At 42.5% G+C, this 24,393-nt stretch overlaps 2 protein-coding genes across 3 annotated transcripts in view; one reads left to right on the forward strand and one right to left on the reverse strand.

The window, feature by feature from the left end:
• The window catches only part of PROCR (protein C receptor), a 25,128-nt gene continuing 735 nt past the window's right edge, over window positions 1-24,393 (reverse strand). For both annotated transcript variants that reach the window (XM_020998730.2, XM_020998729.2), the window contains exons 2-5: window positions 5,673-5,815; window positions 2,235-2,486; window positions 1,513-1,797; window positions 1-1,155 (exon numbers count right to left, since the gene is read on the reverse strand). In XM_020998730.2, coding sequence (XP_020854389.1) covers window positions 1,040-1,155; window positions 1,513-1,797; window positions 2,235-2,486; window positions 5,673-5,730 — 711 coding nt within the window. In that variant the 5' untranslated portion in view covers window positions 5,731-5,815 and the 3' untranslated portion in view covers window positions 1-1,039. The remainder of the gene's footprint in view (window positions 1,156-1,512; window positions 1,798-2,234; window positions 2,487-5,672; window positions 5,816-24,393) is intronic.
• EDEM2 (ER degradation enhancing alpha-mannosidase like protein 2) overlaps window positions 23,945-24,393 on the forward strand; it is a 19,315-nt gene continuing 18,866 nt past the window's right edge. The window contains 1 exon segment of the mRNA XM_020998728.2: window positions 23,945-24,137. Coding sequence (XP_020854387.1) covers window positions 24,031-24,137 — 107 coding nt within the window. The 5' untranslated portion in view covers window positions 23,945-24,030.

The raw sequence follows: 24,393 nt of genomic DNA on the forward strand, positions 1-24,393 counted from the left end.
TGATGGTTGCAAAGTATTTTACAGATACTCCTATCTAATGAAATCCTCACAACAGCCCTGTGAGGTAGATAAAGCAAGTGTTATTCACGTTTTGCATATGAGAAAACTGAGGACCAGAGCAATGGAGGGATTAGCTCACATAAGTCACTGGCAGAACCAGAATTTGAATGTGATGATGGTAGGGGAATTGAGCTCCTCCCCCCACAAGATTTTCTCACTTTCAAGAGCTTTCCAGACTCTGTCTTACTCCCCTGATAGAACTATTTAGGGAAGCTAGATAAGAATGGGACTCCTAATGGAATTTTCCAAGAAAAAAAGGAGGTAGGTTTAGATGTCACTTGTCCTCAGTGTAAGAGAGGGCTCTTGGTTACTTCAAAGTCACTGCATGTCGAGAGGTGGGGGTGGGGTGGCTAGTAGGGTTCTGTCATTGCGACAGACAGAGCCCTTCAAATCTCACCTGCTTGAGAAGTGATTTCCCCACCCAGAGTCCCAATCCATTGGTCCACAATCATTCTAATGGTTCTTGATGTCATGACTCTGTCATTAGGCCTTCTGGCTTCAATCAGAGGAGATATTACCACTTCCATGGCCCATCATGGTATAGCAAAAAGAACATCAAGCTTGGAACCCCATTTATCTGCTATCTGCTGTCTTTCTGAGCTTGGGCAAATTTCTTAAACCTCTCAGGACCTCAGTTTCCTCATGTATAAAATGAGGACTAGGTGATCTCTAAGTTTGCTCAAGCTCTAAATGCAATGACCCTACTGTGCTTAAACTGGACACCCCCAGGATTCCTACTATTTATCAGTTTGGGTCTGTTTTCATGTTGTTATGCTTGGACGCACCCATGGTACTACATCTCTCTTAGGGTGGGAACCCCAGCATCTACAGAATTCCTGAGCCCAAAATCTCTGGTGGGAGAGCAGGGGAGCCAGAAGAGGGCAACATCTACCACTCCCTCTTGGATCCATAGAGCCTCAGTCTCACGTGGTTTTCTGGGCTGGGATGATCGGCTCTGCTTTTGTAGAAAGGGGGAAGATTAGCTCCACCTTCCCCCTGTGCACAGGAAGATGCCAACAGCCACACTGGAGATGGTGAAGACACCCATGATGATGCCCAGAATCAGCATTGTGTAGGATCGGGAATCCCGGGACGCTGCAGAATATGAAGGGATCAGCTCTGAGTCAGAGGAGGGAGGAGCAAGCAGTGTTGGGCACCTAGTGTTTAGCAAATCTGTGCTGAATGAGAGGAGGAATGAATAGACTGGCCCTGGCAAGAGTGGAGGAGGTCAGCCTGGGGAGACCTTGGCAAGGTGCTCACCTATACTCGAGGCTTCTGATCTCCATTTCTCTCCTGCCCAACCCAGAGCTTAGCTGCTTGAGGGGGCTCTTGCCCAGGGTGACTGGGAGGGGAGGGGTTCTACAGGTGGTACCAGAGCATCTGATGCCTTGGGGACACCCCACACCTGGACTGGGCCCGGTACCCACTGATCATCCCCATCCAATCACATACCTGACTTTGAGACTCTGTTCATGTGCTGCTTCAGGAAGCTCACACATGTGTCCTGTAAGAATTCAAGAAGCTCGAACCTGGTTTGGTTATAGTTGTTCAGCTGCTTCAGGGTAAAGTCGTATAGCTCTGGGGGGTGGCTCTGCTCTGGGCTTGCTGACCACAGAACCTTCTCTGGCTGGAAGCTCACAAAGGAGCTCCCGTTCAGGGCCACTTCATAGAAGACATGGGCATCTTGGCCATCAGGGGGTAACTCACAGCCCAGAAAGCAGCGCAGAGTCAGTGGGACTGCAGGGAAGGAAGCCAGATGAAAGGCTTGAGAAGGGAGAGGAGGCCAGGTCTGGGAACAATGGAGAGGATTATGGGGGGGCAGGGGGGCTGTGGGGAAAGAGGACTTCAGCTAAGGCACTTGATCTACCAGGACAGCTGTCAGCCTCTGGATCAGGTTGCATTGGGCCTGCCCAGCTAAAAGAGGTCCTGGTAGACATCACTTGGCTTTGGTCTCTGACTCCTAGTCTTCCCAAGACAGGGGGTCCAACAAGGCTTATAGGCCGTGGGGACCAGATGCCAAGCTCCCAATCCCTAGGCCCTAGGGGCTCCTACACCAGCCCTGGGGAGTCCTAGTCATTGTCCTCCCACCAGAAGCAAGCTCTATTCCCATCCAAAGTCCTTTCCCCCACAAGGAGACCCTCCCTCTCTACAGCTGGGCCCTCACCCCCACTCACAGGCCACTCCCCGCTCCTTGTTCACCAGCTGTACTAAGAGCTGGAAATCATGAAGGTACTTGAGAAGGTGTTCCTTAGTTTGCTTCCAGCGCTCAGGGGACTCCAGAGGCTCCAGCTGCTGGATGGTGATGTTGTGGCCGCTGCCCTCCAGAGTGTGAGTGGTCCATCCCCTGAGAGAGGCGTTGCCCCAGAACTGTACTGAGGAGGGGTCCCAGAAGTGAGAGATCTGGAACATGAGGAAGCTCTGCGAACCTACATTGTCAGAGACAGACAAGAGGATGGACAGATGGACACCATTATGTGTCCCAGGGGTAGAAATGAGGTGTGGACCTGTGCACGTGTTTGTATGCAAGTGTGTGTCTGGTCATGATGGTAGTGATATGGTGGTATATATGTGTATATATTTACATGTATGTCTCTGAGTATATACATGACCCAGGAATGTGGAGGTGAGGGAGGTAATGCATCTGTCCCTGCCTGTCTCTATCTCTGTTGAAGGGCCTATTAAAATTGCCTCCATTGCCTCGTGCCCGGACCTCTGGGTGACTTCCTGTCCTGCTCCCTGACAGACCAAGTCTGTCCTTGGACCCTCATCTCCACCTGCTCCTCACCAGGACCCTGGGCTCCATCCCTGGAATCTTCCGCTCTGATAGATGAGCGTTTGCCCTATATTGTCAGGCCCCAGGCCTCCACACCAGACCGCTCCCCACGGAAATGTTAGTGCCTTGCTTTGTAGCTCCCTTCTATGTACTGTCTTCTCCTATTAGAATGTAAGCAGGGTGCTAAGAGGAGTGAGCAGAACCAAGAGAACGTTATACACAGTAACAGCCATGTTGTGCGATGACTAATATTGATAAACTGAACCCTTCTCAGCATTACAAGGATCTAAGACATCTCCAGAGGCCTTGTGATTGGAAAATGCTATCCACATCCAAAGAAAGAACTGTGGAAGTTGAATCGATATCATTTTTTTCTCTTCTGCTGAGTTTTGTTTCCTCTTTCTGGTGGTTCCTCCTATTGGTTCTAATTTTTACTTACAACATCACTAAATGAATATATGTTTAATAAGAATGTATGTGTATAGCCTATATCGGATTGTGCGCCGTCTTGGGGAGGGTGGTGGGGAGGAAGGGGGAGAAAAATTTTTAACTCAAAAGCATATGGAAGTGATTGTTGATAAATCAAAATAAATTAACAAAAAAAAAAAAGAATGTAAGCAGGGACGGTTTTGATCGCTTCTGTGAGTATCTCTGGTGATTAGTGCAGTTCCTGGCACACGATAAGTACATAATCAATGTGTCCTCTTTCTCGCTATCTATGGTATCTGGTCATGTAATTTCCATGACCTTTCTCACCGTATGTATAAGTATATTTTGTTTCTTTGAATTTTTGTAACTGCAAGTGCCATACTTTCTTTGGGAATGTACAGAAATTGTTTACTAGAGAATGTATATATGCACACATACATTTATACTGGGGTAGATTAATAATTGAGAGTCAATAAGGTATAATGGATATCAAGCCTGCCTGAAGGTAAGGAAGCCCTGGGTTCAAGTATCCCCTCTGACCATACACTGGATGTGCGACCCTGGATAAGTCACCTAACCTCTTAGTACTGCAGGAAAATCACTAAAACTATGAATTTCTGAGCAGGCACAGAACTGCATTGAGAGAGTTTCCTCACTGGGGGTTCCTTACACAAATGAAACTATAGATCTGGTTCAAAATTATTGATAGCTGAGGTCTCTGTATTGGAAACTTCTTCACCATTCATTCCCAGAATCTGTGTTAGCATCCATAGGCAGAATCACAAAGAATACTCTTTCAAAGGGACTTTGACCTTTCACCTGAGGAAACAGCCAGAAGCTACCCTCCTGGCTGTGGCCAAGCAGCTTAGAGAGGAAACTCCTTGGAAACGCTTATGTCCATACTAATTGCTTAGTAGCTGATATACAGCTGTTTTAATTGCTTCTTGCTATCTTTTGCTTATAACCCCTGAAACCATCTAAGATCTCCTCCTGCTTCAACAAATACAACTTCATAGATAGAGGGATCCACCTGGGCCCAAAAGGCCTCATAGTATATGAGATCCTAGATAAAATTTTCACACCCTTCTTCCCCATGTTGGAAAATCTCAAAGAGACAGAGGAAATGGACATTCCAATCCTGTGGAATTATCCCCTCTGAACCAACTACAGTAATCAAAGATCCCAAAGCACAGATCTAGAGGCAATGGTGGAAGGTAACACCTTACTTTCTCATCAGTCAACACCCAAATCTCCTTCTGATCCTCCACTTTTTCTTCTGTCCTCCCATCTCTCACTCATTCTCTCCCTTTCTTCTCTATCCTTCCCTCATCTTTTTCTCCTCTTGTCTCCATTCTGTCTCCTGTCCTCCCACCCCCTACAGTCCTCCTGGTGTCTTTTTCATAACCCTATGTCTCTCTTCCTTAATCTCCCTTATGCTACTTGCATCTCATCTCTTCCCCAAATGCCCTATTTGTTTCCCATTCTTTCATCCACCTTTATCTCATCCTTCCCCACATTTTCCCTATCTTTCCCACTCTTGCCTTCCCCAGCTCTCTTCTGTCCTTCCTCATCTCTCTCCTGTCCCTCCTCACGTTTCTCTCATCCCCTATGTTATTCTGTCTCTCCTTATGTTTCTCTTCTGTCTACCTTATCTTTCCTTTGAATATGTCTCCCTTGTTTCCCTGTCTTTATCTCACTCTCCCAAAAATTTCTCCTCTATTCCTTCATCTCTGTCTTGTCCTCCCCCAGCCCCCTTGATCCCCACCCTGCCCCCTGACATGCATATATCCCCCATCTCTTTCTCATCTTTCATCCCAGCTGTCTGCAGTCCTGCCTATGCTTTTCTGGATCTGCCCCCTGTTTCTTTCCTGTTTTCTCCCAAATGTCTCCCATTCCCCCCCCATCTCTCCCTGTCTTACCTCTCTCTCCCCTATCCTTACCCAGTTTCTCCTTTCCTCCTTTATCTCTCCCATCCTCCCTTAATTATCCCCCCATTCTCCATTGTCTTCCTACCACGATACCTTCATCTTTCTTCTGTTCTCTTTTTCCTATTCTTCTCTCTCTTCCATTCTGCCTGTCATTCTTCTATCCTCCTGTCCCATATCCTCCTATCCTTTTTCATCCCCCTCTTTTCCTTCCTCATCTTTCACATCTCCCCTTCTCTCCTCTCTAGTCCATCTCTCCTCTTTCTCCTATTCCCCCTCCTCTTTGTCTTACCCTAGTTTCCCTCAGTTTCTTTCCTGTTCTTCCTTCAGTCTCTCCCTTAGCCTCAGAAACTGTATCTCCTCCTCCTCCCATGACTAGAGATAGACACAAATATCCTTCCCTGCTTCCAGTCCCCTGTGTGCAATGAGGGTCAACCCTAGACAGAGGCAGATGACTGCAGTGGTGGGGTAGTTCACATACTTACCTTCCATCACTCCCTGGCAACAGATCACCCAGCTGAAAAGGGACAGAAGTGGGAGCATTTCTCTGGAGCTGGGTGCAAGCAAGGTCAGAAGAGTCCTCTCCCTACTATGCTCGGTCGTGCTGGGAGATCCTGTGGAAGCTTGCCTGGAGAGCAGAAGGAGAGTGGAAGGGATGAAAAGAGACTGGATGTTGGCCAGGGATGGGAGGAGGAAGAGGGTGTGGAATTTGCAGTGTTGTTCTAACTCTGCCTCATTTCCTATCCAAAGGCCTGTTCTCCCCACCCAGTGCCCCGCCCCTGTGCCCTCCTGCCCAGGCGTGCTCCCAACCCTCCCCATCTCCAAACCTCTGGGTCTGCCCTGGGGAATTGGGGGAGGTTAGGAGAGGGACTGAAAGTTCTGGGTAGGACTGAATTCTGGGTGTTGATTAATGGGGGGGGGTGAGTAAAAGCTGGAGACAGACATTCCTACTCTGGATCATGCCCCCTGAGTCATCTCGGCAAAGGTGTGGAGACCACCTCTCCCTGAACTACTTTCCCTTCCCTGTGCTACAGAGATAAGATAGGGGGCCTTTCTCAAAACTGACAACTGGCGGCCCCAAAGCCCAGGAGGTTTCCAGCAGCACCAAACATATTCTAAAGGCCCCTCCTACCTCCCAACCCTGCCTTGCTCCTAATGTCATGCTAAGGACATTGAAAATGACCAAAATGGCTGGGGCAGCTAGGTGGCCTTGGAATTAGGAGGACCTGAGTTCAAATCTGGCCTCAGACACTTGACACCTACTAGCTGTATGACCCTAGTCAAGTCACTTAACCCCCATTGCCAGAAAGAAAGAAAGAAAGAAAGAAAGAAAGAAAGAAAGAAAGAAAGAAAGAAAGAAAGAAAGAAAGAAAGAAAGAAAGAGAAAATGACCAAAATGGGCTGAGGGTAGGAGTGGGCAGGTGAGGGGTAGAGGGGTTTCTGGGCTTAGTGGATAAAGAGTAGAAAGGATGGAAAACTTGAAGTGTGTGGGGAAGGCAGGAAGAATAAAAATGTTGAGTGGGTGAGAAAGGAGGTAGGAGGAATGAGAGCAGTCTGGAGCAATGTAAGTCAGAAATACTGAGTTCTAGTTTGAAATCTGCCACTGATGGAGTCTATGACCTTAAGAATATTACTTCCCCTCACTAGGTCCCCATCTATAAAATGCAGGGATTGAACCAGATGTTCTGTGAAGTCCCTTCTAGCTCTTATAATCTATGTTCTAAGGTTCCTTCCAACACTGAATTTTGTGTTCGAAGGTTCCTTCCAGATCTTACATTCTATGTTTTAAAGTATTTATTTTTCACTCTCACATCCTTTGTTTTGAGGTCCCTCACTGCTCAGATTTCTAGGATTAAGAGGTATAATCAGTAGAGTAGAATGAATCAGAGACTGATTTTATGCATCCAGATCTCTAGCCTGGAAGAGAACTAGGAGCTGTTTCACCAGAGGCTGAGTTCTGGGACAGGGGTTTGGGGTCAACTCATGATGAGAAGAACCCACGTTCCCATTTCAGTAAAGACCTGACAAGGAAGCCAGGGGTAGGATTTTCCACTGCAGGGACCGCATGCAGGGGCAAGATAAGGGTGGCAGGAAGCAGAGCAGAGCAAATTTGTGCCAACATTAGCAGGAGGCCTGGCGAGGTGTGTTCCTGCAAATCTATTGGCTGGAGAGGAGAGGCCCATGGTTGGGAGAAAGGGAGGGAGCTGGAGAGGCCAGGATTGTACAGCTACTGTAGGAGAGGGCCTGCGCTAAGGGGGAGCCAGATCAGAGGGAGGGAGTAGATCCCTCATGTAGCCACAATGATCGCCAGGCCACCAGGGATGTCCACAAATGTAACTCCTGCCAGGAATGACAATCATGTGGCTTATTCCCTGTCCATTAAATTCCTCATCATTCAAGCCTCAAGCACTGATTTAGTCACTGCTCTCCCTCCAGCTTATCACCTGCTTTCTTACTTCTGAACCTCTGTTCACCCTATTCCCTACTTCTGAGGTATTCTCCCCTGCCTCAGCCTCTTGATACTCCAAGGTTCTGATCAATGGTAGCTAAATAATAACAATAACTAGCATTTATATAATACTACAACTATCTCATTTGATCCTCCCCAAAATCCTGGGAAGTAGGTACTAGTATGATCCCCATTTTACAGTTGAGGAAACAAGCAGGGGCAGCTAGGTGGCGCAGTGGATAGAGCACGGGCCCTAGTCAGGAGTACCTGAGTTCAAATCCAGCCTCAGACCAAACACTTGACACTTACTAGCTGTGTGACCCTGGGCAAGTCACTTAACCCCAAATTGCCTAAAAAGAGAAAAGGTAACTGAAGCAGAGGGCGATGAAGTCACTTGCCCAGGATCACCCAGCTACTAAGTATTTGAGGTCATATTTGGATTCAGGTCTTCCTGACTCCAAGTTCAGTGCTCTATCCACTGTATCACCTTGTTTCCAAATTACACCCCCTTTAGGAAGCCCTCCCTGATTGACCCTATTGGTAATAGCCTTACACCCTCTGATCTCACATGCAATTTGTGTTTGCGATTTTTGTGTTTGCAATTTGCATTTGCAAAGGAACTTATTTATGAAACATTATATCTTAATTGCTATCTTTCTTTGTCTCTCATCCCCATTCTAGACCATAAACTTCATGAGGGTAGGGATTGTATCTTATCCAAGTGTCCAACTGCAGGACTGTCTGCCCAAAGTTGGATCATGGAATCACAGAATTTAGAGCTGAAAGGGACCTTAGGTGTTTAATAAAGGGCATTCTTGAAACCAGTCTCACAAAACTGATTGGAAAAATAAATGCCAATTCATAATGAAATGTATGGGTCAGCTAGGTGGCACAGTGGATGGAGCACTGTGCCCTGAGTCAGAAAGACCTGAGTTCAAATCTGGCCCTAGACACTTACTAGCTGTGTGACCCTGGACAAGTCACTTAACCCTGTTTGTCTCAGTTCTTCATCTGTAAAATGAGCTGGAGAAGGAAATGGCAAACCATTCCAGTATCTTTGTCAAGAAAACCCCAAATGGGACCATGAAGAATTGGACACAATTGAACAACACAAATAATGAGATATATAACCACTAAACGGACCAGATACCAGCTGGTCAACACATCCTCTCTCTAATAGGAAAGCCTGCTTGGAGAAACAAATTAATAATACAAGAATGATTGAGGAGCAACCTTCAAAGGTATTGTCCTCTGACTGTGATGCACTCTCTCCTTTACAAGGTCAGTCCTGATGAGTCAACCGGATATTACTTGCTTGGAGTTCTAACTCTTATATTTATTAGTTCTGTGACCCTGGGCAAACACATCACTTAACCTCCCTGGGCTGCAGCTTCCACATCTGTAAGAGAGATGAGTTCTATTTGGCTTACTTAGACACTGTGCCATAGAGGAAAGAGCACAGATTCCACAGGACCTGTGGTCAAATCCCAGCTTTGTTACTTACTGTCTGTGTGACCTTTAAGTCAATTCATCTCTCTGGGCTTCAGTTCTTTCATCTGTAAAATGATGGAGCTGAACTACTGGTGACCTCTGACGACCTTTTCAGCTCTAAATCTGTGATCTTACCTCAGAGCTTCTGTCAGGAAATTGCTTTCTGAAAGTGAGTTATTATTATTATTATTATTATTATTTTTACTATTATTCCTTGAATCAGCTCCTTGAAAGTAGGGACTTATTTGCATTTTATCTTTGTTTCCCCAACAAAGTTCTTGTTCCTAGTAGGAGCTTAATGCTTTTTGATTAATGTTTGCTGATCTGAGCACCCTTTTCCTGGATGGTGCTGGAAAAACATCTACAATGTCTTCCTCCTTAGAAGTCTTTTTCTTCCTTCCTTCCTTCCTTCCTTCCTTCCTTCCTTCCTTCCTTCCTTCCTTCCTTCCTTCCTTCCTTCCTTCCTTTCTTTCTTTCTTTTTCTTTTCTTTTCTTTTTTAAGGCAATTGGGGTTAAGTGACTTGCCCAGGGTCACACAGCTAGTAAGTGTCTGAGGCCAGATTTGAACTCAGGTCCTCCTGACTCCAGAGCTGGTGCTCTATCTATAGATGTCCTTTTCCTGGAGCCCTAGAAGACTGTGTCCTTCTGCTGTGTTATTATTTAGATCCCATCTTTTTTTACATTTGCTATGTACCTCATGGTGTACTTATATCAATGGAATCACAGAATCATAAAAATACTGAACTCTGGGAACAGGTATCTCTCATGTCTGAGGATAAAAGGGAGGCTCCCAGGAGAAACACTCCTCTGTCCATGTGGTTTGGGGAATCAGCCTGCTCTCCTTGACTGAATCTGGGAGAGAGCTGTCAGAGCCCAGCCAAAGCCCAGCAGGAGACAATGGGTGAGGGGAAGGGGATGCTCCTGGAGCAGAAGCTCAGAGGTGAAAGAAAGGTCTAGAGCTGTAAGGAAGCTTACAGGTCATTCAACTCCCTCATTTTACAACTGGAGAATCTGAGGTCCAGAAAAGTTAAGTGATTTGCCCAAGATTACAAACATAGCAAGTAGCAGGGTTGAGATTTGAACCCAGTCCTCTGACTCCAAATCCAGCATTCTTTCCTGGAACCTTCGAGGAGATATCAATGGAAGATCAGGTGGGGTAAATAGGAAGCTGAAGAGGGAGGGGAAAAAAAAACAGATCTAAGGCACCAACCAAGTTGACTACAGCAAGAGACAAAGGAAACTGAAATGAAAGAGACAAATGAATGGGAAAGATGGAAACAAAAAGCTGGACTTAAGTACACGAAGATAGGAGACAAGTGTTGAGGGATGAGGCAAGCCAGCGCCTAGTCTCTTTTTTTGGTTCATACCATTTAGAGCTGGAACTACTGGCTCTGGGTCCGAGGACGTGGGTTTGAATCCTGACTCTGATGCCTACTATCCATATAACTTTGGACAAATCACTTAATCTCCCCCGGCCACAGTTTTCTCAGGTATTCTATGAGCAAGACTGGACCAGGAGATCTCTAAGATCCCTTCTAACTCTGGACCCATGACCCTCAGATCCTATAACAATGTAATCCAACTCTCTTTTAATGGATGAAGAAACCAAAGCCCAGAGAGATTTTGTGACTTGCCTGAGATCACCCAGGGAGTAAGCGTCTGAGACCAGATTCCGCACCCATTTCTGCTGACTTTTAGGCCACCGATCTTTCTGCTACACCATGATGCTCATGGTGACAGGTAAGGCCAACCAGCATCCTGAAGGTGGCAAGTCAGACCCCTGAGTGAGGATGTCCTCCACTCTTCACATATAGTCACAATCCATCTCAGAGTAGGTGACTTTGAAACAATTCAAATTTTATGGGGTGCCCAAGATTAGCCCTGGAAGACTTCTACATATACTCAAAGCCTTTTTTTCTCAGTAGGTGGAATTTTCTGATCTTATCCCCAGATCATGAGGCTGTCTTCTGTTTGAGGCCATTAGGGGTATGCTGGCAAATGTTTAACAACTAGCTCTCCCTCACCCCACCAAAAAAAAGCACCCAGAACACACCTCAAGTTTTTTGTTGTGCAGTTGTTTCAATTGTGTCTGACTTTTCGTGACCTCATTTGAGGTTTTTTTGGCAAAGACACTGGAGTGGTTTACCATTTCCTCCTCTACCTGTTTGTTTGTTTGTTTTTCCCCAGTCACATCTAATTCTTCCTGACCTTTTGCAGGGTTTTTGTTTTGTTTTGTTTTGTGTTTTGCAAAGACACTGGAGTGGTTTGCCATTTCCTTCTCTGGTTCATTTTACAAATGAGAAAAATGAAGCAAGCTGGGTTAAGTGACTTGCCCAGGGTCACAAAGCTACTAAGTAGGCCAAATTTAAATTCAAGCAGAAGTCTCCCTGACTTCAGGCTCAGTGCTCTGTGCACTATGGCGCCACCTAGCTGCCCTTTAAAAGGAGGGTTATAAAGTGAGCAGAACCAAGAGAGCGTTGTACACAGTAACAGCCATGTTGTGCGATGACTAATATTGATCCTTAACCCTTCCCAGCAATACAAGGATCTAAGACATCTCCAAAGGTCTCGTGATAGAAAATGCTACCCACATCCAAAGAAAGAACTATGGAGTTTGCATGCAGATGAAAGTGTACTAACTTTGATAGACCTAGCCCTTCTCAGCAATACAGGGATCTAAGACATCTCCAAAGGCCTCATGATGGAAAATGCTCTCCACATCCAAAGAAAGAACTATGGAGTTTGAATGCAGATCAAAGCGTACTATTTGCTATTTTTTTTTCTTCTGTTGAGTTTTGTTTCCTCTTTCTGGTGGTTCCTCTAATTTTTACTTAAAACATCACTAATGTGAAAATATGTTTAATAGGAATGTAAATGTATAGCTTATATCAGATTGTGCACCATACTCAAAAGCATATGGAAGTGATTATTGATAAATCAAAATAAATTAATAAAAAATTAAAAAAATAAAAGGAGGGTTATAATGGTTATAGTACTAACTTCCCAGAATTTCTATAAGCCGGTAAATTGCTTTGGAAAATGTATATAAAATTTTTAGCTTTTGTTAGTAACTCTAACCTTAGCACAAGAGATACCATAGCATAGTGGATAGAGAGCTGTCCTGGAAGTCAGGAAGATCTCAGTTCAAGGCTTGTTTCTGATACATACTGACTATATGACCCTGGACAAGTCACTTAACCTCTTACTGCCCTAGGCAACAGTTGTCCAACTACATAGGTAGAAGGAGTTCCCTCATTTCAAGTTCCCTATGAAAGTGATGCCATAGAACTTGTCCAAAAACAAACAAATAAACAAACCCAACCCAATATCTAGGAAGGAAGAAGAGCAGCCAGAGAGCCAGCTCCAGATAGAAGTAATATCTTGGGAGTCTTAGCTTTCATCTGGTTGGGCACAGCCTCGGGTTTTCCCTCTCTTTTTATCCCCTCAGGCCCAGCCTATATCTAAGGCTGCCCTGGGTCCATTCGCTGTCAGGATCAGTCTGTAGGGGGATGAGGGCTTTTTGCCTTAAAAATAGGAATTCAGGGCAAAGGTCACCTATCTGTCTACATCTCCTTAACTCCCCCCTTTCCAGCCCCCTCCAGTGTTACTAAGTGCCTTGAGACTTATGAAAGCTTCAAAAGTATTTTTCATAGTTTTGGTGCTATAGGTGTTAGCTTCCAGGTGCATGAGAGGATTTCAAAGGATAAATCAGACAGATAGAAAGTCAGACTTGACTCATCCTGATCCAACCAGGAGTGAGTATTGAAGACCTTTCTGGGAGAGGGTTGAGTAGGAGAGGTCTTGATCAACCCTTTTATCTTCCAGCTGGGTGTGTGGTTGAGACATCCAGGCAGCCTCAATAACCCACTCCCTGAAGGAAGAGGCAGTTACACCCACAGTTCTAGGAGAAGACCATGGAGATGGAGGGTGGAACAGTTCTGTAGGAAAAGAGCAATGGGGAAAAGCTGAGCTTCAGCTAACTACAGCTATAGAGATAGAGGAAGTAGAATGACAGTGATAGGGGGCTTCAGTGATAGGGGAAACATCCCGAGGGAGCCCGGTCACAAGTTGCTAAGGAGCAGTGATGCACAACTGGTTGCCAGAAGTTGGAACTATGAGAGGTGTTTCAGCTTCCACAAAATCCTCCCTCATCTCTGAGAGACAATGAGTTTTCCAGGGACAGTTTGTTTCCCCAGGGGCAGGGGAGTCAAGAAGAGAATATATAACCCTTTCTGTATAGGAGCCTTGAGAATGAGTCTATTGCTTGATTTTCTGTTAGTGACTTGCCTTTTTGCTACAAAACTGGGATAGCAAGAGCCAGAGTCTTGTTCGGACCACACAAATAGCCTTTTTTTTGTTTTTGTTTTTGGTCTCAAGAGGCCATTTAATAACATGGTTAGAGGAAAGATGTAGTTGTTCACGTTCGTCCTGAATTTCTGCTATCTAGAAAAAAAAGTCCCTTATTCCTCTCACTGTTAGAAATCATGACTTCTCCATGGTCTTCTAGTAGTATCCTATTGACACTACTGCAGGAAACATTTGTGGCCACAAGTTAATGGAGTTCAGTAAGGCAGGATTGCAGGGAAAGAACGCCAGGAACTCCCTCTCCTGGGATTGGATTCTTCTGACCTCCAATGCACATTGACTTTCGTAGTGTGGAGCCCGATCATGGAGGGCTTTGGATGCCAGACTAATAAGTTGGGATTTTATCTCGCCAGTAATGGGGACTACTGAAGGGCTCCTCATTTTTTTGCTCAGGGGAAGAGATTCTTTTTAGGAAATTAAATTAGATAGCAAGAAGGGATTTGAGTAGGCAGATACTGGAAATGGGGAGAGCAATTTGGAGGCTAATGTAAGACTTTGAGAGACAGTAGATGACAGCCTGGTCTGGGGAGCCAACTGTGAGACTGGGAAGGAGCCAAATGAAAGAGAGATTGAAGAAAAAGAATAGAAAGAGCTTGGTAACTGACTGAACCATGGGGAGAGAGAGAGGGAAATGTCTACAAAGTTTCTAACCTGGCTGGCTGGCTGGGTGGATGATGTGGGTTTCTGAAATTTAGTCTGAAGAAGCCAAGCTAAGAGGGAATGTGATTGCCATCTTCAAACATGGAAGGGGGAAAACCTAAGTGATCAGAGGATATGAACAAACAATTGTCATGAAAAGAATTGCAAACTATTAACAACTATATAAAAGAAGGCTCTAAGTCACTAATAATAAGATAAATCCTTATCAAATCAGTCCTGAAGCTTCCCCTCACACCCTGCAAATTGACAAAGATGGTGAAAGATGAACATAGTTAATGTTGGGAGAAGATAGGCAGAGCTATGAATCAGTATAACCATTTTGGAAAGCAATTTGGAATTATGCAAATAAAATGACTAAAATGTCCAAATCCTCTGAACCAGAGATTGTGCTACTTGGGTTATGCCACCCAAAAACCCATCGATAAGAAGAAAGTTCCTATGTACACCAAAATATTTACAGTGGCACTTTTTGTGACAGCAGAGAACTGGAGACAAAGTAGATGCCCATCAGTTAGGGAATGCTTAAACAAATTGTGGTATGTGGATGTAATGTGATATTATGGTTATGTAAGAGTGATCAATACAATAAATACAAAGAAGCATGAAAATATTCACATGAAATGATGACAAGTGAAGTAATTAGAGCCAAGAAAACAATATATACAAAGACTACAACAATATAACTGGAAAGAATAGCCACAAAACAATCAAAAGTGAATGTAGTAAAATTACAAAGAACAAACATTATTCCAAAGAAGAGATAAGAGAAAATAACCTCACTTTCATCCCTTTTCAGAGATGAGAGGTTCATTGGTGTGATAGATTTTGAACTTTCAGATATATTTTCAAACTTTTTTGATGTATTGATTAGTTTCGCTATTTTTTTTCTTTTTCTCTTTTTTCTTTAAAAATGTTATTTGTTATATAGGATGGCTCTCTGGGAGGGAGAGAGACACTGGGGACAATTTTGGTATTATAAAAAAAAATTAGTACTTTTTTTTTAATATGGAGGAGGAGGATGGCTAGACTCATTATGATTAGCTCGAGAGGGCAGAAAAAGGAACAGTTGGTGAAAGTTACAGAAAGGTGGGTTTCCACTCCATAAAAAGACAAACTTTCTAACAAATAAAGCTGTTCATAAGTAGGATGGGCTGCCTGGATCAGTAGCAAATTGCCCATCCTTGGGATGGGAAGTTTAGGTGGCTATTTGTCAAAAATATTACAGAGGAGATTCTGCTTTCAGGTACCAGTTAGTCTTGGTGCCTATTGCAATCCTTTATAGCTGTGGTGTTGTGGAAAGGGCATTGGGACTTCCTGGAAGAGGAAAAGAGCAAGAGTTTGAAAGAAGGCAGAGCTCTGTAATATTTACCTCAAAAAAAATGCCCCAAAGAAGAAAAACCACCAGAAACCCTTCAGAAGGAAATTTGTTGGTTGCAAGGGAAAGAAAACACTCAAAGAAAACTTTAAAAATCCTGATATGATTAAAAAAAAAGTTATGGATTAAAAAAGTAAAGACAAAAACACCAGAAGAAAAATATATCATGCCAACAGCCAGTTAGTCTGATGGTATCAAACTCAAATAGAAATGAGAACCACTAAACTGTACATAAGGATCCCTACAGGATACACATGGACTTAGAAAACCACACATGTTTATATATTTCTTTATTATTATCATTGTTGTTATTATTAATATAGCAACACATTAAAATCAGATAGGAGCTACATTTTAATCTGCTTCAGGCCATACTTGGGAATATCATGAGCTGAATGCAGATTTCAGGCCATGCATTTGACATATTTGAGTTTGTCAATAAACATTTATTAAGCACCTACTGTGTGCCCAGTAATGTGCTAAACTTGGGGATACAAAGAAAGGTAAAAGACAGTTTCTTCTTTCAAGGAGCTCACTAACAGGAACATCAGAAACTGAACTAGAATTTTCTTATGATACAAGAAAAAAATTGGTTCCACTTCCGGGAGCCAAGATGGCGGAGTAAAAAGGCAGTCACTCTCACTCTCCCCTATCAACCTCTGAAAACCCAGAAAATATCACCCCAGAAAAAAAACCTGGAACACCTGAACTAGAAGAAAGATGGGGAGCAGCAGTGCAGCAGCCCAGCAAACAGGTCTCCCAGTGCCCCAGCAAAAATGAGGGAAGCAGCACAACAAAAGGCCCCAGGCAGATAAGAACCCTGCAGCATTCATCTGAAAAGAGCTGAAGAAAGCAACCTAAAGTCTTCCTAAAGTCTGAGCCTTGCTGATTCCAGCCCAACATCAGGTAAGCTGTCAGAACCTCCAACTATCAACCAGGAAGAGATCCTGAAGCCCAGGTGGTAGAGCAGACAAACACCAACACCTGGACCTCTGAGTGCCTCAGTAAGGGGGGGGGGGGGACTGGTAGAAACCAGCTCAGAAAACCACCAGGTGCCTTGGCACTCTACCACAAAGGAATCTCCCAGTGCATTAGAAAAAACAAGGGAGGCAGCATTGCAAGGAGCCCCAGGCAGATAAACACCCTGCAGCACCCATCTAAAAGGAGCTGAAGAAAGCTAAAGGAAAGGAAAAGCAGGCAACCTAGAATTGCCTGAACGTTCCAGCCTTGCTGATTCCAGCCCAATACGAGATAAGCTGCCAGAACTCTACAGCTTCCAATTGCCAACATAAGAGGCTCCAGCCCACAAAGCCAGTGACCAAGACCTAGGCTCCCAGCACAAGAAGCTTGGGTCAGTGCCCTCTGTTTCCCAGCAGGAGAGCTCAATCTCTTTAAAGGCCAGGGAATAAAGAAACCATGAGTAAAAAGAAATGTACCATAGATTCATATTATGAGAAGAGTGAAGATCAAGACAGAAATTCTGAAGAGGACAACATTGTCAACAAACCCACATCTGCAACATCAAAAGGGAATATGAACTGGTCTGAAGCCCAAAAAGCCTTCTTAGAAGAGCTCAAGAAGGATTTTAAAAGTCTAATGAGAGAGGTAGAAGAGTCCTTAAAAAATGCAATTGGCCAATTGGAAAAAAGTACACTGAAGAAAACAAGTCCCTAAAAAACACAATTGGCAAACTGGAAGAAAAGTACACTGAAGAAAACAAATCCCTTAAAAATACAATTGGCCAATTGAAGAAGGAAGTACAAAAACTAACAGAAGAAAACAATCTGTTAAAAACTAGAATTGGACAAATGGAAACTAATGACTCTATGAGAGAGCAAGAATCAGTCAAACAGAAACAAAAAAATGAAAACACATGGATGAAAACATAAAATACCTCATCGGTAAAACAACCGACCTGGAAAGTCAATCCAGGAGAGACAAGTTAAAAATCGCTGGACTACCTGAAAATCATGATGAAAAAAAGAGCCTGGACATTATCTTTCAGGAAATCATAAAGGAAAACTGCCCTGAAGTCCTAGAACCAGAAGGTAAAATAACCATACAAAGAATACACCACTCACCACCTGAAAGAGATCCCAAATTGACAACACCAAGGAATATAATAACAAAATTCCAAAATTACCAGATGAAAGAGAAGGTACTGCAAGCAGCCAGAAAGAAACAATTTAAATATCATGGAACCACAGTCAAGATTACACAGGACTTTGCAGCTTCTATATTAAAAGACCGCAGGGCATGGAACATTATATTCTATAAGGGAAAGGAGCTTGGACTGCAGCCAAGGATCAACTACCCTGCAAAAATGAGCATGATTCTTCAAGGGAGGAGATGGATATGCAATGAAATAGGAGACTTCCAAACTTTCCTGATAAAAAGACCAGAGCTCAACAAAAAATTTGATCTTCAAGAAGACATGAAAAGGTAAATGGGATAGAAAGATACAAAATGTAAATAAGGGCGGGCTGTTTACATACCTACAAGGGAAGATGACACTTGCATCTCTTGAGAACTGTATTGTTATTACACCATGTTAAAGGAGTATACATAAAGGGGGTGGGTATTAGTTGACTTTGATGTAATGATAAAAAAAAATCTAATCAAGTGGGTTAAATAGATCCAAGTAAGTGGATTAGTCTGATCTCAGAAAATGTGCTGAGAAAGGAGGAGGCAGACAAGGGCAAATTACATTACAGGAAAAGACAGAAAATCCTATTACAGCAGAGGGAAAGAACCTTGCTCTCATCAGATTTGGCCCAAGAAGGGAATAACATAATCAGTTAGGCATGGAAATCTAACTTGCCCTATGGCCAGTAGGAGGGAAAAGAGGAAAGAAAAGGGAGGGGGGATGGAAGGGAGAGAAGAAGCTGTGAGGGTGAAGGGGGAAGTGGGGTAATAGAAGGGAGGAGAGACTGAAGGAGGCAGTGGTCAAAAGCAAAGTACTGGTGGGGGGGAAGGGAGAGAGGAGAAAGAAAAGCACAAATGGGGAAAAAAGGATGGAGAAAAAGACACAGATAGTAATCATAACTGTGAAAGTTGAATTGCTATCTTTTTTTTCTCTTCTGTTGAATTTTGTTTCCTCTTTCTGATGGTTCCTCCTATTGGTTTTAATTTTTACTAACCACTTCACTAATGTGAAAATATGTTTAATAGGAATGTAAATGTATAGCCTACATCACATCGTGCACTGTCTTGGGGAGGTGGGGAGGAAGGGGGAGAAAAATTTTAAACTCAAAAGCATATGGAAGTGATTGCTGATAAATTGAAATTAATAAAATATGAAAAAAAATAAATGCCCCCACAAAATTGGGGGAGGGGTTGTTAAATAGTCATTTATTTTCTCTTAAATTTTTTTAATTCATTTTGAACTTAAATACAAAAAAAACATTTCCACATACACAGCACAACACAAAAAGAGGATTCATTATGAAACCATGGATCTCCATTTCACACTGTTCACTTTTAAAAAATACCCCAACAACTATGTAATAAGTATTACACATCGTTTTTAAAACTACCCTGCTTTTCTGTGCTTCCTTCTGAGTTTTCTTTACTGTGCACAAGAAATATTTTTTTAAAAGTACATTGACAATTAAATGAACAAATGGAATTAACAAATATATTACAAAATAAAATAAGGAAAGATTTGGGTAAGACTAAGAAATCTCAGCCAGGACAATAATGAAAATTGGCAATTTAGAAGTATCATTAGAAAATATTTTTAAAAGATAGACTTAACGTAAAACAATGCTTTTTGGAGAATAGAATGATGGAAACATCTGAAAGAGGTATAAGAGCTTTGCTGTGAAGGCAGAAGAGTCACAGGAGGATTTGCTGTTTTTCCCTATCCCTTTGAAATGTTTGGTGATTTTTTAAGACTTCTCAAAGTTTCATGATAATTTGAATGACAGGGCATGATGGGAATTGAAAGGACCAAACAAAAATGGTGCATATATTTATTCCCCACCTCATAAAACTGAAGTATGATGTGTGGATACTGCGAGGAGTAATGTCTATCCTTGAGGTAGAAAGAGATAAAATAAAGTAACTCCCTTGATTCAGACTGAAGTTAAGATTTGAGACTTTTTGTGTAGAGTGGTAAAGAAGTGTTTCATAGCAGCTCCCTGAGGAAGAGAACCTTTTGAGAGGTTAAGTGATTTCCCCAAGGACACGTAAATAATAAGTATCAGAAAAGGAATTTCAACCCAGATCTAACTCCAAAGCCAGTGTGATGTACCATGAAGAATTAAGATGATTGAATGATTTTATTATATGGATTTTCCTAGTAGTTATGGATTTTTTAAAGTATTGTTCAATTAAATGTTTTGTTATTTGATTTCCATTTATTTTTTCTGTGTGTGGATAAAATATGAATTTCAGCAAATTACAGACAAAAATATATTTCCCTTTCTCTACATTGAATCTAATCATGGAATAAGGACTTTCAGAGTGGAATGGATGTCAATTGTTATATGTTAAAGGAAACAGAAAAGTGTACCTGGCAAATGACACAATGGAAAATTATTTGGTATCTATGCAAATAAGAATTATATTTCTGGAAAATGGAGAAAAGAGAGAAAAATTTAAGAAATGTCAGGCTTCCAAAAAGCTATGAAGAAGGAAAAAATCTGACTACTACACATAAGAAAACCATCCAAGGATATTTCCTAAAAATATTTAAAAATATGGACTAATTGCAAATTGACAGAATTCACAGGATGCTGACATGGGTGAGTCTTAAATTCAACTTACATACATCATTGTTAACTTTCACAACTGAAGTGACAGAGGGATAATTTTTTAAAAATAAACAGCCAAGAAGGAAAACATCACATAGCAAAGAACCATCAATTTGATATTCTCAAGACTTCCCACAAAAATGAGAAAGGACAGAAGCTGGAACATAATATATCAAAAACGAGATACTGGACTTCACCCCCAATCAACTACCCAGCAAATCGAAGCAATCTTTTCTAAGACAAAAGAGGATTATTTAACAATTCAGCAAAACCAACAAAAACATGGAGCATGAGGTGTATCATCAAGATAAATATTAAACTCAATAGATTCTTTACATTTGTGAATTACTATTTAATATCTTCTTATGATTATTGTGAGTCATAACCAACAACTGGAGCACTGTTTTGATTAACAAGTGAATGATAAATAAGTTGATCTGGAGTATCAAAGAGGGGATCTTACAAAGAATGGCCAAAAAAAAGAAAAGAGTGGAGAGGAGAGGAGGTTCAGGAAATGGGGCAAAGGTTCGTTATTGTGGGAGGCAGGGGAAATTCCAGAGGGATATTCTCATTTCAAACAGAATGGAACAGTTTAAAGTTTTGTAAAACTTAATGTTAGTACCATAAAAACAAACAACTTTGAAAGACTTAGAAACTCTAATCAACACAATGGAACCAAACACAGTTCCAGAGGAGAATGATGAAACATGCTATCAATAACCAGATAGAGAGGTGATGGACTCAGAGCGCAGATTGAAGCATATTTTTGATTAAGTCAAATTGAAAATCTTCAGCACAGATAATATTAATGTACCTAGGACAAGAAAGGATGTGGTCAAACGGGGGAAAAAAATCTTTGTACTAATTCAGAGTAAAGTAACCAGAGCCAAGAAAGCAATATACACAGTAACTACAACAATGTAAAGAGAACTACACAGCAAAAAAACAAAAATCAAAACCAAAAGTGAATATAACATTACAAAGATCAAGTAGGCCTTGAAAAAATATGAGAGGATACCCTTACCCACCCCTTCGTAGAGGTGGGAGGTCCACAGCTGTTATACATTGCACATTTTGGGACTTTTTCAATGTTATCAGTCATGCTACTTTTATTTCTTTAAAAAAAAATAGTATTTGTTCCATGGAATAGCCCTATGAGAGGATGAAGAAGGGATACTTGGGATAACTACAATGATGTAAGAAACAAAAGACACCAATAAAAATTTATTTTAGAAAAGACTGAAGCATTTTCTTTTGGATATAGCCGACGCAGGAATTTGTACTGCTTGACTATACATACTTGTAACAGATTTTGTTTTTCTTGCATTTGCAATGGATGGGGGAGGCAGATGTGGAAGGGCAAGAATTTGGAACTGAAATTAAAACTGAATTTAAAAAGTAAAACATGGCTTTATGTAGGGATATATGTAGGAACTGTGGTTAGTATTGAATTTTAAAGGTAATTAAAATTTTAAGATAATTGACAAAATATAGTAAAACAATGAACTGCGATGTCTACCACTACTATGGAGAGGTGGAAAATTCTTAGCTCTACAATAAATAGAAGTTGTTTTTTAAAGCTGGAGTTTAGTAAATAAAAATAAAGAGCTTTTACATTACAAGAAAGTTATTCACTCAAAATGAAAAAGGAAACAGATTGGGAAAAATATTTACTAAAGATATTTCTAGTAAATGTCTGACAACCAAAATGTACAAGGAATTGATAATTTTCTTAAAGAAGCATGACCCAATAGGTAAGCAATCAAAGGATATGAATTGTCAGATTTTAAAAGAAATGAAAATGATCAAAGAACCACCTGGAAAAAATGACAAACTCTCATAATTAGGGAAATGAAAATTACAACTCTGTGATACTACTTTATACCCATTAAATTGGCAAAGAGAGTTGAAAATGATAAAATTCAACACTGGCAGGGCTGGGGAGAAACAACACCACTATCACACTTCTTGGTGCAGCTGTAAATTGCTGAAATCTTTATGGAAAGTGGTATCACATAATACAATAAGAGATACAAATTCCTTTGCTCCAGTAACCCTATTCCTAGGACTCTTTTTTTTTTTTTTGGCTAGGCAATGGGGTTAAGTGACTTGCCCAGGGTCACACAGCTAGTAAGTGTTATGTGTCTGAGGTGGAATTTGAACTCAGGTCCTCCTGAATCCAGGGCTGGTGCTCTATCCACTACGCCACCTAGCTGCCCCCCTAGGACTCTATCTTAAAGATTTTATTGGAAGAGAGATCTATCCGCACAAATGTATTCCTAGCATCATTATTCATAACAGCAGCAAATTAGAAAAAATCCGTGTCTCCAGTGATTGGGAAATGAAATGACTGAACAGATTGTGTTATACGATTGTAAGAGATATTATTGTGCTTAAAGCAATGACAAATATGAAGACTATTAAGAAATATGGGAAGATATAGGGAGTGTTATAGAACAAAGAAAGCAGAACCAAAAATACTACATAGACATTAACTACAAGTATAACCACAGTAAGATCATGAAAAAATAATACACAGAAGAGTTGGGGACTCAGAAACAAACAGGCTGACTTTGCTAATACTGTATCTTGTTAATGTTAATGTTTAGATGGAAAATGTCCCACTTAAACAAATTGTAACTAACCAGTGATGGTTTCACATGCAATGCTGCGGTTCAAATTCTTATTTCTGTATTTGAATGTCTGTGTTTGGTAACACAGTGGATAGAAAGTCATCCATGAAGACATGGGTTCGAGTTCTAACTCTGATAATCTACTGTTCATGTGAACTTGGGCAAATTAACTGCCCAGTGCTTTGGGCAACATTCTAAGTGGCAGAAAAGGTGCCAACCTGAAGTGGTAGAGAGAGTTCTCTACAGGAATGAAATAACGGGTCCAATCCTTATTTCTGCTTAGTTTACATTAAGATTTCTTTAAAAAGGAAATAAAAAAGTGCGCCATCTAGGAGAGTCAGGATATCTGTATTTCAATCTCAGCCCTGACAGTTACTAGTAGTAACCTTGGGAAAATTTGCCTCAGTTTCCTCACCCGTAAAACGATGGGGTTGAAGTAGATTTTAAAAGTACAGAAAGCAGGGTGGTACAGAGGAAACTGAGCTGGTTTTGGAGTCATAAGATCAAAGATTTAAAGCTGGAGGGGCCACAAAGGGCCCCTCATTTTACAGATGAGGAAACTGAGGCCCAGTGATTTATTTGTCCAGGGCCACAATGCTAGTAACTGTCTTGAGGTAAGATTTGAAGACATATATTCTGATTCCAAGTTCAGTGCCCTATTTACACCACACTACCTTCTACAGGGGGACTGGGTTCAAATCCCAGCTCTGCCTGTGTGGTTTTGGTCAAGTCACTCAATTTCTCTGAGCCTCAGTTTCCACATCTGTAAAATGAAGGGTTTGAATTAGATGGCTTCCAAGGTCTCCTTCCACCTCTAGGTCTATGATCCTATGATCCTGATGCTATAACAGTTTCATAAGGGGTGGAGGGGGAAGGAACAGAGAGATCTCAGCAGCACAGTATCTAAAAACTAGACCACTGGGTAAGCCTGCCTCAGCCTTCGGGACCACACTCCCCGGTTTATACTGCGGGGCCCCGTTGCATGCTGGGTCTTGTAGTGCGCCGCGGTCTGCGGAGAGGCGCGCAGGCGCAGCAGGGAGCGCCGGAGACCCCGGAAGCGCGGCAGAGGCGGCTGCGGGGCTATGCCGGCGTCGCCGAGAGCATCTGTGCCCCATGCCCCGGTGCCCGCTGTACTCGCTCTGCCTCCTGTGCGCGCTGCTGCCCCTGCACCACAATGCTCCCCAGCCCGAGGGTCCTGCGCTGGATCCGGCCCACTACAGGTGAGCAGGGGCTGGGTCTTAGGGGGAGGCGGGACGGGACCTCTCCCTCCCCGCCCCTCTCAGTCCCCAGTCCTGGGTCCCAAGTTCCCGAATTTGTCCGTGGGGTCCGGGGCTGAGCGCCTGGGCACTTTCCCGGGGATGAGGCCCCCTGCTTGGTCAGCAGGGTGCAGAAATCAGGCTGCGGCTTCCCCGCCTGATTTCTCCCCTCCCCTTCTGATTTTTCTTCTCCTCCCTCCCTGATTTCTCCCCCCTTACC

The sequence above is a fragment of the Phascolarctos cinereus genome, unplaced genomic scaffold (assembly GCF_003287225.1).
Source record: "Phascolarctos cinereus isolate Bilbo 61053 unplaced genomic scaffold, phaCin_HiC Scaffold_2;HRSCAF=192, whole genome shotgun sequence".
Taxonomy (NCBI): Eukaryota; Metazoa; Chordata; class Mammalia; order Diprotodontia; family Phascolarctidae; genus Phascolarctos; species Phascolarctos cinereus.